Below are 11,225 nucleotides of genomic sequence, written 5' to 3' on the forward strand. Positions count from 1 at the left end.
TGTTTAGGCCAAAACAATGTACGATAGTTCAGAATCCTTCATGAATGGGATAGAAATCCAAATGTCAGGTACTGTAGAATAAGTACAAATGTGCGTATATCCTTTAAGGGCATGAACGGTAGTCATGAACTGACCCATAGACCTAATTGGGCCTCAAGCAAATCACAGTTATCCCTCAACAAAACACAAGGCAAAGGATCTCCCTCATTTGCCGATAGCTTATCATGGCACGATCCTGACAGTGATCAGTGATCAGTAGTTCAAATGAACCTACATTTTTGGTTTTGAGGATCTAAATGGCACAACTACGTTGGCAAAGAGAGACATTATCATAGAGTAGGATAAGGAATGTTGATGCTTGAGTTATAGGCAGGTACATCAACAATAAAACATTAAAGTACTTTGAAAATTAAATTATGATATTTATTTTCTGTCTAAAATTTGGAATAGAAAAAAAGAGTAAAAAAAACCTACAAAAATACAGTCTAAATGAAACTTGGGACATCTTAATATGATATCAAGTAACAGATTTTTTTCTTTCATGTTTGAAATCTTTCCCTTCAGTCATTTCCTCATTCAATAAATTATCACAGTACCACATTTAAACTCTTCCTGGATCACCTCATCAACACAATCTCTCTCTCTCTCTCTCTCTCACACACACACACACACACACACACACACACACACACACACACACACACACACACACACACACACACACACACACACACACACACTCACTCACTATCTTCTATCACACATATTCAGTCTTCCCATTCACTTTTTCAAACTCTCTCATCCTGTTTGACCCATTCTGTCTTCCAATCTCACACACAAGCTTTTTCACAGCCCTTGTTCCTTTTTTTCTTTTCCCATCTTTGCCTCTCCTCTCTCCTTTCAACTCTCTACACTCTCTCTTGTTCTCTCCCCTCCCCCCCCCTCCCCCTCCCCCTCCCCCCCCTGGGCCCCAGTCCAAGCCGAGGGGGTTGTCTGGGGTCAGTTTGCAGAGCGCACTGTCCTGCTGCTTCGTGGAAAGCGATGGACTTTGATGTGTTTGGACAGGTGATCGCTGCGGGCAAACTTCTTCTCGCAGACGGAACACTGGTATGGCTTGACTCCTGAGTGCGAGCGTCGGTGTCGCGAGAGCTCGTCCGACCTTGAGAACCTAGCGAGAGAGAGAGAGAGAAAAAAAAACAAGAATCAGCCAGGCGACCTGCTTCCAAATCTCATGCCACATCAAATGCGGTTCCAAGTGCACTTGACAAGTTGTAATCTCCCCTGCTCCAACACAACCAGGAGCATATTTGAGAGTGAGGATGGTTTGTTAGCATAAACAACCACATAGTTTACATGATTTCCAACTTAACTTTAAAAATGTATTCTAACTGAATACAAATACATGTCTTTGTGAATTAGAAAAGAATCGCCATGCATCAGGTATCTCCATGGAAAAGATTCCAGTCATATTATTGCTTGTAACTAAGGCATATGTTCCTATGTATTTTACATATGTGCTGCCAGAGAGAGTACACCATGTGCGCTATCCTGGCAAATGTCACCAGCTCACAGCTTTTTGCCCAACCCGTATTTGAAACAGCACATGTGTACCATAAATTAAGTCCCTGTCACATCGCTGAGGTTGCACACGTTCTGGCCGCTTGCTGTTTGGCTGACAGTCCAGTTAGGAGTTAATCCTCCCCTGCTCTGGACTCTGATTTACTCATTCACACGTTTAAGTCCAGGTTTCTCTCTGCACTTATCCAAACAGCAGTACTGCATTTGCTGCTTTCTTTTCCCCAAACCTAAGATTTGCATACATTTTATTTGATAAGGAGCACAACGACAACAGGTCCAATGCTGCCATAACTCACCACTGTTGCACACCTCTCAAATATGTTCTCTTTCTTCCCAGATTTGGAGGTAAATAATGAGCATGGACTTTACTGCAGACTCATTAAGAATAGAATGTTGTGGCCTTAGAATAGAATCTTGGGCCTCTCCAAGAGACCACAAGAGATATCAGTAACAATTACATAGCAATCAAGCACTTGGCATGTCATAGAGGTTCATTTCCCCAGTGAGTGTAAAGAAAGGTTGAAGAGATTACTTCATCCCACAGCACCATACAAAAAGACTCGTTATCAATGTGATCAATGCCCTCATCAGACCTCGCACTGATAATGGCCACTTTTCCCAGATTCGTTAAGGAGCGTTCCTAAAACGTTCTTAGAGCGCTCCTAATAAGTTCTTAGCACTTAAGAGCTTCTTAACGAATCTGGGAAACGCAGCCAATGACTTTATCAGTGGCTTTCCTTTAAGGAAGACTATCTACCTATTTGGCAACTTAAAGTGCAAAAAACCCCCCTATATTTCCACCAAGGTAAGTTCCCAAGCCCTGGAACGAATGGCTCTCTTTAATGTGCTAGCTAGCTGAAGATGTGGAGCGTGTTAGAGGAGGCCCTTGGGCATGGGTGGAGTGACCCCACTGCTGGGTACTTCTTTACTCCTAGCCATCAAAGCTCTCACACTGAGCTCTTTTGTAGCTTGTTGAGCTCCAGCTGTAGCTTCAACTCATTGCCCTCTCCAGCACACATGTACATATGATAGCATCAGTGGCAACACACACACACGCACGCACGCACGCACGCACGCACACACACACACACACACACACACACACACACACACACACACACACACACACACACACACACACACACAAGCACACGCAAATCATTCATTTTTTCATACAGCCAAACGCATGAGACTGAATTCCAACACAGCTTTTAACATCACCATCAAGCAATCATCTACAATTATACAAGCTGTAATTGCTTTGTAATTAATCTCAGACCTCAACAGTGACAGAGGCCAATTTGACAGTTTTTCAAGAGTCATTATTTCTAAGTCAACCACATACAAGGTAAACAATAGAGGGGAAAACAAAGAAGAAAAGATTTAATTAAAGTGTTTTCAGCAATGAGCACCAATTCACATGTCCAGCCCAACTAAATTCGTGTTTAAAACTCCACTATTCTCTGAGGTAAATAAACTTCACTAGTCTTATCACTGACCAATGCAGAAAAAAATGAAACTACAGTTCATGAAAACATACTTTAAAAGTCGTGACATCTACACATGTGTACTTAGAAAGTATGAAGTGTGCTTGCTCCTGTCCATTTGGATGTCACTTTGGCCTCTTTTGCTGTTCGTGGGGAACCAGAGGAATGTGAAACATGCTCATAGAACTACGAGACAGCCAAATTACAGACGGCCAAAGAGGCATTCTTCTTCTCCCTCACTTCCATTTCCTGACCACGTAGAGGAGGCCGCGGATACCAACTTTGAAGGCTGCATACTGTCCCGAGGCAGTGCAGCTCTCCCTGCAGAGAGGCTACCCTAGGTCACTGATAAAGGCAATGAATGGTGCCCAGAGTGCCTATGAGTGGCAGTCCAACGCTGGCAAGAGGTGATAGGGTGAGGGCACGAATGCACTATGTGAGTCTCTCTGACCTGGGACACCTAGACAGATACCAACAGCTACCACAACACTCATGCCACCTTCACACAACACCTTAGTCTTCACAGTTATCCTCCATAATACAAGTCATAGCTGTATCTTAGCTGTTCAGTTATCACAACTGCATATGTCTGCCTGATGTCTGTGGTTCTATGTACACAAACAAAGACATGTTTTTAATATAACGCTGTATAGCTACAGTATGTATAAGCTCCATTGTTTCATTCAATAAACCATTCAAAAACCTTTAGACTAGTTTACGTGTGGTTGACACGGTTGACAGTGGCCACTGACATCACATGAAATGTCATGCTTCAACTCACTTCATTTAAAGTGTTTGTAGCATCAGCACATTTTCGAAGTGTGTGAACTTGACTTCAGTTTGGGCTGTGTTTTAACAGAACGTGCAGCCAAGTACAGACAGAGAGAGCAAACACACCAAATGACTGAGGGAGCAAAGTCTTTCCTCACTTCAAAGGCTTTATCTAATCTAGAGGTTTGTGAGAGAGAGGGGGGAAATGGAGATAGGGAAAATGTGACAAGAAAAATGAACCTGATCTTTTACCTGTATGTAAAAACCCGGTGCAATCTGTTACTTATAATGATGTATCAATGTGTAGTCAAAAGTGGACTCTGGTCAGAGAGTGTTGTCCAGAGCCGATGGCACTCCATAACTTAGTTAGAGGATGATGTGCAGAGGAAGAGATACCCTAATCTCATGTCTTTATGTTGAAAGGGAGAATGGGAGATCAGATGTAATACTGTACTGTATTTCGAATGAAATCTTTCGGAATTAAAAGATCCAATGAAGAATATTGTCAAATCACAAATGTCTCTCTCCCTCTCGCTCTCACTCACTCACTCTCTCACTCTCATTCACTCACTCACATACTCACTCACTCTCACTCTCTCACTCACTCACTCACTCACTCACTCACTCACTCACTCACTCACTCACTCACTCACTCACACTCACTCACTCACTCACTCACTCACTCACTCACTCACTCACTCACTCACTCACTCACTCACTCAATCTCTCTCACTCTCTCTCTCTCTCTCTCTCTCACCTCCAACCACATCCTGGCCAGGTGCAGGCGAAAGGCTTCTCTCCAGTGTGCCTCCGGAGGTGTGCCTTCAGGTGGCTGCTTTTGGTGTACATCTTGGCACAGCCTGGGAAGGTGCATTTGTGCATTTTGATGAGGTCTGCCACAGAGCTCTTCTGGAACTTCTGGCCCCCGACTAGGAGGCCCGTGCCCTGGGAACCAGCCATGCCTCCCTCTGCCAGCCCCATGGGCTTCGCTGCGATGGGAACCGGGGCGATGCGGACAAACTTTGAGGAGGCGCTGTTGCGATTAGCTGGCGGCGGCACCTGAGGAACCAGGGCGAAAGTCTGACCCTGGATGTTGACCAGGAGTTGGGCAATTTTGATGTCCGAGGCTGACGCCGTGGGGTGTGATGTCGGAGCTCCGTTCTGGCTCTGCTCCTGTTTGATCTGGATGGGCTGTATTTGTAGAATGACCGGCACGCTTGTCCCGTCCGTCGCTGCGGACTTGCCGGAGGCGTCGTCCTTTTTAACACCCGACACGGCGCTCGCGGAGGAACCCGTCGTGAGCTCTGCGTTCTCACCGTTAGCGTCAACGATGATCACATCGCCGCTGGCGGGGACAGTTTGGTCTGAGTTCTGTGCAAAAGCCTCACAGCCAAGGAGGTGCTCTATACCCTCGAGCAACGTCCCGTCGCCGGCCTCCTGCTTGAGAGCCACCACCTCCATGTTCTCCTCCAGGAACTCCTCGATCTCCTCCAGCGTCGGCTGGAACAGCAGCCGGGCATGGTCCTCCAGATCGGCCGGGAACACCGGGAAGTCGAAGGTCTCCTCTTTGGCCGTCGTCGTCCGCTCCCGCCGCGATGACTCCCAGGCGAGCCCCATGGGCAGGAGGGGCGGCACCGTGCTGGGGGTGCCGCCGCCGGCGGAAGAGGAGGTTCTGCTCAGGAGGTTCTGAGAGGCCTGCGTGAGCAGGAAGTCCAGGAGCCCGTCCTGGCTGCTCTCGCCGCCGGAGCTGGAGCTGCTGCTGCCGCTTCTGCTGCCGTAGCTGGAGCCCAGCGCCTGGGACTCGGGGCTGGAGCAGGAGCGAGGGCTGGAGGTGTCGCTCAGGTCGTCCTCGGAGAACGGCGAGGGCAGCATGTGATAGACGCCCTCGTCTGTAACCATAGCTAAGTGGCTGTAGCCTGGTGGGGAACGAGAGAAAGGAAGGGAGGTCTCTTCTCTGGAAAGCAAGTGATCCACCATTCCTTGCTCCCTCCCACTAAAGCCCAGCAGTTTGGGATGCTTCTTCAACAGTCCTTTTTCCTACAACAAGAATAAACAATACATTACTGTCAATACCACATGCAAAACACACACTAACACAGATACACAGACACAGACGCACGCGCACACACACCCACACACACACCCACACACACACACCCACCCACACCCACACACACACACACACACACACACACACACACACACACACACACACACACACATAAATGTGGATCTCATCATTGGAAACTGAAACCCTAACCAACTTCTGTAGTTTGTCAGGCACAAGGGGTATGAGAGAACATTTTGTATGTAACAAAGCTCTATTGAAATTACAGTCTCGATACAGAATGGAAAATGTACAACCTGAGTGGGCTTGCTTGACCATTCAAAATGAATAACTTAAATCTTTATACAATAATAACATATAAATGGCAGGGAAAGTAAACTAAATATTTATTCTACTTTGGATCTAATCATTTCCCTGATGGCAACTTGTATGAGGTTTTCTGATGCACACTTCATAAACTGATCCTTGTAATGTGTCAAAGACCTTAACTGTAACAGTCGTTACAATCGTTAAACCCAATGTGATCTTAACTAATAAACAATCCCAGACTAACACAGTCCACGGAATCAGCCTATGAACGGAGAGCTTCGGGTGCCCAAATCCACAATTGCGGCGTTGACAATTAACCGAGAATAACCCAACCTTCAAAGGACAATGTCAACAGAACAGCGTTGATGAGGATAACTGTGAGATATTTTTTTTATAACAAATATACTCAAATTATTTGACGACAGACAGTGCAAAACTAACAGACGTATTAATCAGGCAAGGTGCAAGAGCTAGCTTTATCCTAAGTCATGATAACTTTTATCCGTTGCAAAAATCTTGAACATTTGCGCGTTGTTATAACTTGAATAACTTGGAAACACGTTACAGCGCTTTCGGAAGAAATGAGCAGCAAGCACAATGCAAACAGGCAAAGACAACGAGTTGTTGCAAAATTTCATCATGCCAACTGGAGGAAAATCGAAATGCACTAAATTGTTCCCCAAATTCATTACACCCAGATATGCCCACCATTGTGATCTGTAGTAAACAAACGCCTCCCCAGACTTAGCACATGCAATATAAATCTAACATTTACATAACAAAATGAATCAAACTTACCTTGCAAGTTAAAGTCTGGTATCCTATCTACAATCCAACCCTATGCTTTCACCAACTGCGTCTTCTCAAATTCTGTACAAGTCGACGAGTGTGTGTGACCTTCCGTCAAGCTTCACATAGCAACACTGAGCACAGCGAAGATCATGCGGTCTTTGCCTGTTGTGGACTTGGCTACTACTACATTACCGTCACATGATTACTGCCGAGTAAGTTCAGAGAAAACTGTGGGTAGGTTGTGAAGGCTCGTCTGATGCACTCTCAGGGATTGGTCGGATTGGTCAGAGGCTGTCAGACTGTCGTCTGTTTGTCGTCAATGGAACAATTGCTGTTCAACAGGCGACACCAACACAATTGCGCACGGCACAACTAGCCAAAAAATGACGAAGTCTTGCTATCGAAACTATCTATAATAGCCTATAGTGGAAAACACTCCCCTCGTGAGAAACAGGACATGTCCTTGCAGTATGGCCAAGACACATGTTGTTGTAGCAGCCTGTATATGTTGCCTAGACAGCTGGTATCGACTTTGGTGACCGTTTTAGCACAGGATCTTCAGATTCAGACCTTCACAGTTCACAGCAGGTACCATCGCTGATGAGCTATTAGACAAGACCAAATACATCATAGTGTCACAATGATTTATGCCATTTTGTAACGGTAGCAACAAAAACAGACACCTTCAAGAAATAGATTAGGCATACTCTTTTCAAATCAGAGAAAGTGATTCTAACCATGCGTGATACACAATTCTAAACATTTTGGTAACAACATTCTTCGATCAACAACATAGCAGACAATATCTTCAGCAAAGTTATGGGCAAAGTCAGTGAGATGGCCTACTGAGTAGGTCAGTCAGTCTCCGGCTATATTATCTATTAGCCACCTGGGCCTACTGATTAAAGTGTGACAGGAAAGGAACTGACCTGCTGGTGAAGTTTGTGCCCTTCCCCAGCACAACAGCAGCACATGCCTCTGACCTATCTGCAGGCTGACTCCTTGTTTGTTAAATCCTTTAAAAACATGACAAGGTCAAAGGGTGCATGTTCGTTCACTACGCTCAAGGGCATCTTCTACCAACAAATATGTCTTCTTGTTTTGGTCAGAGTTCAAAAAAACAGATCACTGGGATTGTGTTTGTTCCATTTTGACTCAATGGTATTCAATGGAGTTTGGAGATCCACATGTTACGTTAAGGAGTTCAGCAATAAATTAGGCTGATGGCTATGATGACAATATTTTGTATGGAAAAAAAGTTATGGGTTGTAGGCCTATTGTCTATTCTCATTATTGATTGTTGGTTGAAATTGCATTGACATCATTTTTATTATGGTCATTTTCCTTAATGTAGTCTTACCAACTGTTACATTTTAACTATTGTTTTTTCTTTATTATCACTTTGGAAAAAAGTGTCCGGTAAAATCCATAACCATAACCCTAACCATAAAAACAATGTGTAGCCTAAACCAGTCTAAATAATGCCGTTTTCTCATAATAACCCAAGAATCAACTCTGAGCCACATAACTGACTGTCTAGTATGGGAAGTCTCTAGGCCTATCGATTATTTCCAATCGATTTAGTTTTGTTAAAAAAAAAATAATGCTTCATCAATAGCCTAATGCATCTAACAATGAATGGAAGTTTCACTGAGTCTTTTAATGGGAAAAATACACTTGCAAAGTTATCCTACTTTTCATTCAAAATTTCAGACAGTAGCTCTTCTCTTTCTGCTGAGAAACTTTGCGCTCTATATTGGGAATATAGGGCTAGAGAAACTGTGTCTTCATCGCCATCTGTCGGCTATGCAAGGCCCACTGCATGTTTGAAGTTCAATCATGACGTTCCCGCCACTCGTAGCCTATTATTACGCATTTATGACTCAATATACGAGGAGGTCATCAATCAACATTCTTCAGAGATTATCCAGGACCTGACCTATTTTATGCGCGATAATATTAGGGTAAATGTGCATTCTCGTTTTGCTGATAAACTCTAACAGGTGCTCATAAACAAAACAACTTCAAACTGTAGGCGAACACTTCTGACATTTTCAGGCCATGCCTAGGATAGATTAAATCAAAGATCGTGTATGAAATGCAAGCGTTCGCTAATCCATCTGACAATGAAGAAGACAGTAAGTAGCTATAGTATATTTTGATATCGCTTTAGTTTTTAATACAATTACCCAAATATAAAGTCATTTAGGCCTACTGTAGTCCAAGAAAGAATGGAAGTAACAGTGCAATGTACAGATTCTGAATACGAATAATACTAATACAATTATATTAAAATAATAATGGAAACGGATAGGACATAAAACATTAGGGTCAACTGACTTTACTTTACACCAATACAAGTCCTGTCCTGATGCACCAAGTACACTGTCCTGATGAATATAAAGATGGGAGGCTTAGTAAAGTCGCCACAGTCAGATGACAAGCTATCACCACACTAACTTAACAGTTAAAAGAGACAGTTATTCATCAATGTGTGAATGAAAATGTACACATTGATAAATACATTTTACATATCTTGCTATTAGACTATATCATTGTCTGTGTGTGTCTTCTCTGGGCATACATCACTGACATTCTCTCCCAAACGTTCTCCAAAGCTGCTGTGCCAAACACACCACTTCATCCATGTATACACTGTACACTGTGTGACCACTGCACATGAGGGCATCTGAAGCCATGTATGTATTCTCTATGATATTCGTGCAGGTGGTGCTGGAAATAACGACTCAATCATGCCACTGAGAAACCCCTTCAAACTCCCTGAAGAAGACATCTTTCTCCTCAGGAACAAACAGAATAGGAAAAAGAAGCAGGTGAGTGTCCACACACTCATTTCGTAGACTCTTGGTGATTTCAGACCACACGGAATTGATCTATGGATAACTGGCTATGCTATGTAGTACCCCACTTTGACTAATACAGATGGAATTCCTTGTGCTATTGGGGGCTTCCCAGTGCTTGAACATCCGCTTGAATACTACAACAGGATGCATGTGTCACAGCCTATGGGCATATGGGCAGATTTGGACCTCAAAGCAGACAGCAAACTTGTATTCCAGAAAGAGTGTGGGGTCGTTACAGGGGGTAGGCAGGTAAAAAATTAAATCCAAGAAACAGTTCGAGGTCCTTACCGATGTGCCAAGCGATGAGTGATTCCGTAATCCAAAACACAGTCCGAGGTCGTGCACGAGGTGCAGTGAGAGAATTCATAATGCAGTGGAACAGTCTGATGTGTTTACCACTATGGCAAACAGTGATCATGTTAGATGAGATATATGAATCCACTGCAAGGAGCAGAAATGTGAAAAGGCTTGTGGTTCAGACAAGACAACAAGATAATTTCGCATGCAGAGACGGCTTTGCGGATCACTGTTTAAATACTGTGTCAGTTGATTCAGTCAGCTGATTCCACTCATCAGGTGTGCTGACAGCAGACTTAGCAGGTATGGTAGCTACCGTAGAAGCGCACAGGATCTACAAGAGCTGAGTTGGCCTGTGACAGCAGGATGCAGCATCAATGCAAAATTGCCTTGATACACCCACAACATGTGCAGCAGGCTACACCTAGGACCTGTAAAGGCGTTTCTTCACTGTACAGCAATCACTGTCCATAGCCAATCACCAACCTAGGTTGATCACACACCAGGGCACAAGATACAAAAATAAAATATGTCTGGTGACACGGCACACGGCACATGCCATACCCAGCTTTTTTCACTGATGCCTTTCTATCTAGTTCTGACATTGGGGCAGCCGTGGTGTTCTGGTTAGGGCTTCGGGCTTGTAACCGGAGGGTTGCCAGTTAGATCCCCGACCAGTCCATCACAGCTGAAGTGCCCTTGAGCAAGGCACCTAACCCCTCACTGCTCCCCGAGCGCCGCTGGTTGGGCAGGCAGCTCACTGCTCTGGGTTAGTGTGTGATTCACCTCACTGTGTGTGTGCTGTGTGTGTTCACTAATTCGGTTAAATTGGGTTAAATGCAGAGAAACGAATTTCTCTCACGGGATCACAAAAGTATATTCTATTCTATTCATTGTTCTCTATGATCCCACAGGAGCTGCAGCAGCAGAGGGAGCTCAAGGTGCATCAGAAGAGCACATATCTGGGCAAGATCCAGGACAAACGGGTGGAATTTCGCCAGGCTCTGAAGAAGTGCGAGGATGAAGTTGACTCCAAGACAGCCAGCACCTCCTTCAGAA

At 44.4% G+C, this 11,225-nt stretch overlaps 2 protein-coding genes across 5 annotated transcripts in view; one reads left to right on the plus strand and one right to left on the minus strand.

Moving 5' to 3' along the window:
- Positions 1-969: 969 nt before the first annotated feature.
- klf15 (Kruppel like factor 15) lies at positions 970-7,193 on the minus strand. The gene is made up of 3 exons (XM_062541119.1): positions 7,012-7,193; positions 4,594-5,873; positions 970-1,168 (listed from the first exon to the last, which is right to left on the minus strand). The coding sequence occupies exons 2-3, from the start codon at positions 5,811-5,813 to the stop codon at positions 1,000-1,002; spliced, it is 1,389 nt and encodes a 462-aa protein (XP_062397103.1). The 5' UTR covers positions 5,814-5,873; positions 7,012-7,193; the 3' UTR covers positions 970-999.
- The window catches only part of LOC134087549 (cilia- and flagella-associated protein 100-like), a 13,820-nt gene continuing 8,657 nt past the window's right edge, over positions 6,063-11,225 (plus strand). For 2 of the 4 annotated variants that reach the window (XM_062541114.1, XM_062541115.1), the window contains exons 1-3: positions 8,712-9,143; positions 9,733-9,839; positions 11,081-11,225. The exon at positions 11,081-11,225 is cut by the window's right edge and continues 36 nt beyond it. In XM_062541114.1, the coding sequence (XP_062397098.1) occupies positions 9,104-9,143; positions 9,733-9,839; positions 11,081-11,225 (292 nt within the window). In that variant the 5' untranslated portion in view covers positions 8,712-9,103. Of the gene's footprint in view, positions 6,591-7,276; positions 7,594-8,711; positions 9,144-9,732; positions 9,840-11,080 lie in introns of those variants that run through there. The other 2 variants (XM_062541116.1, XM_062541118.1) reach the window with 2 other exon arrangements.

Source organism: Sardina pilchardus, chromosome 7 (assembly GCF_963854185.1).
Source record: "Sardina pilchardus chromosome 7, fSarPil1.1, whole genome shotgun sequence".
Taxonomy (NCBI): domain Eukaryota; kingdom Metazoa; phylum Chordata; class Actinopteri; order Clupeiformes; family Clupeidae; genus Sardina; species Sardina pilchardus.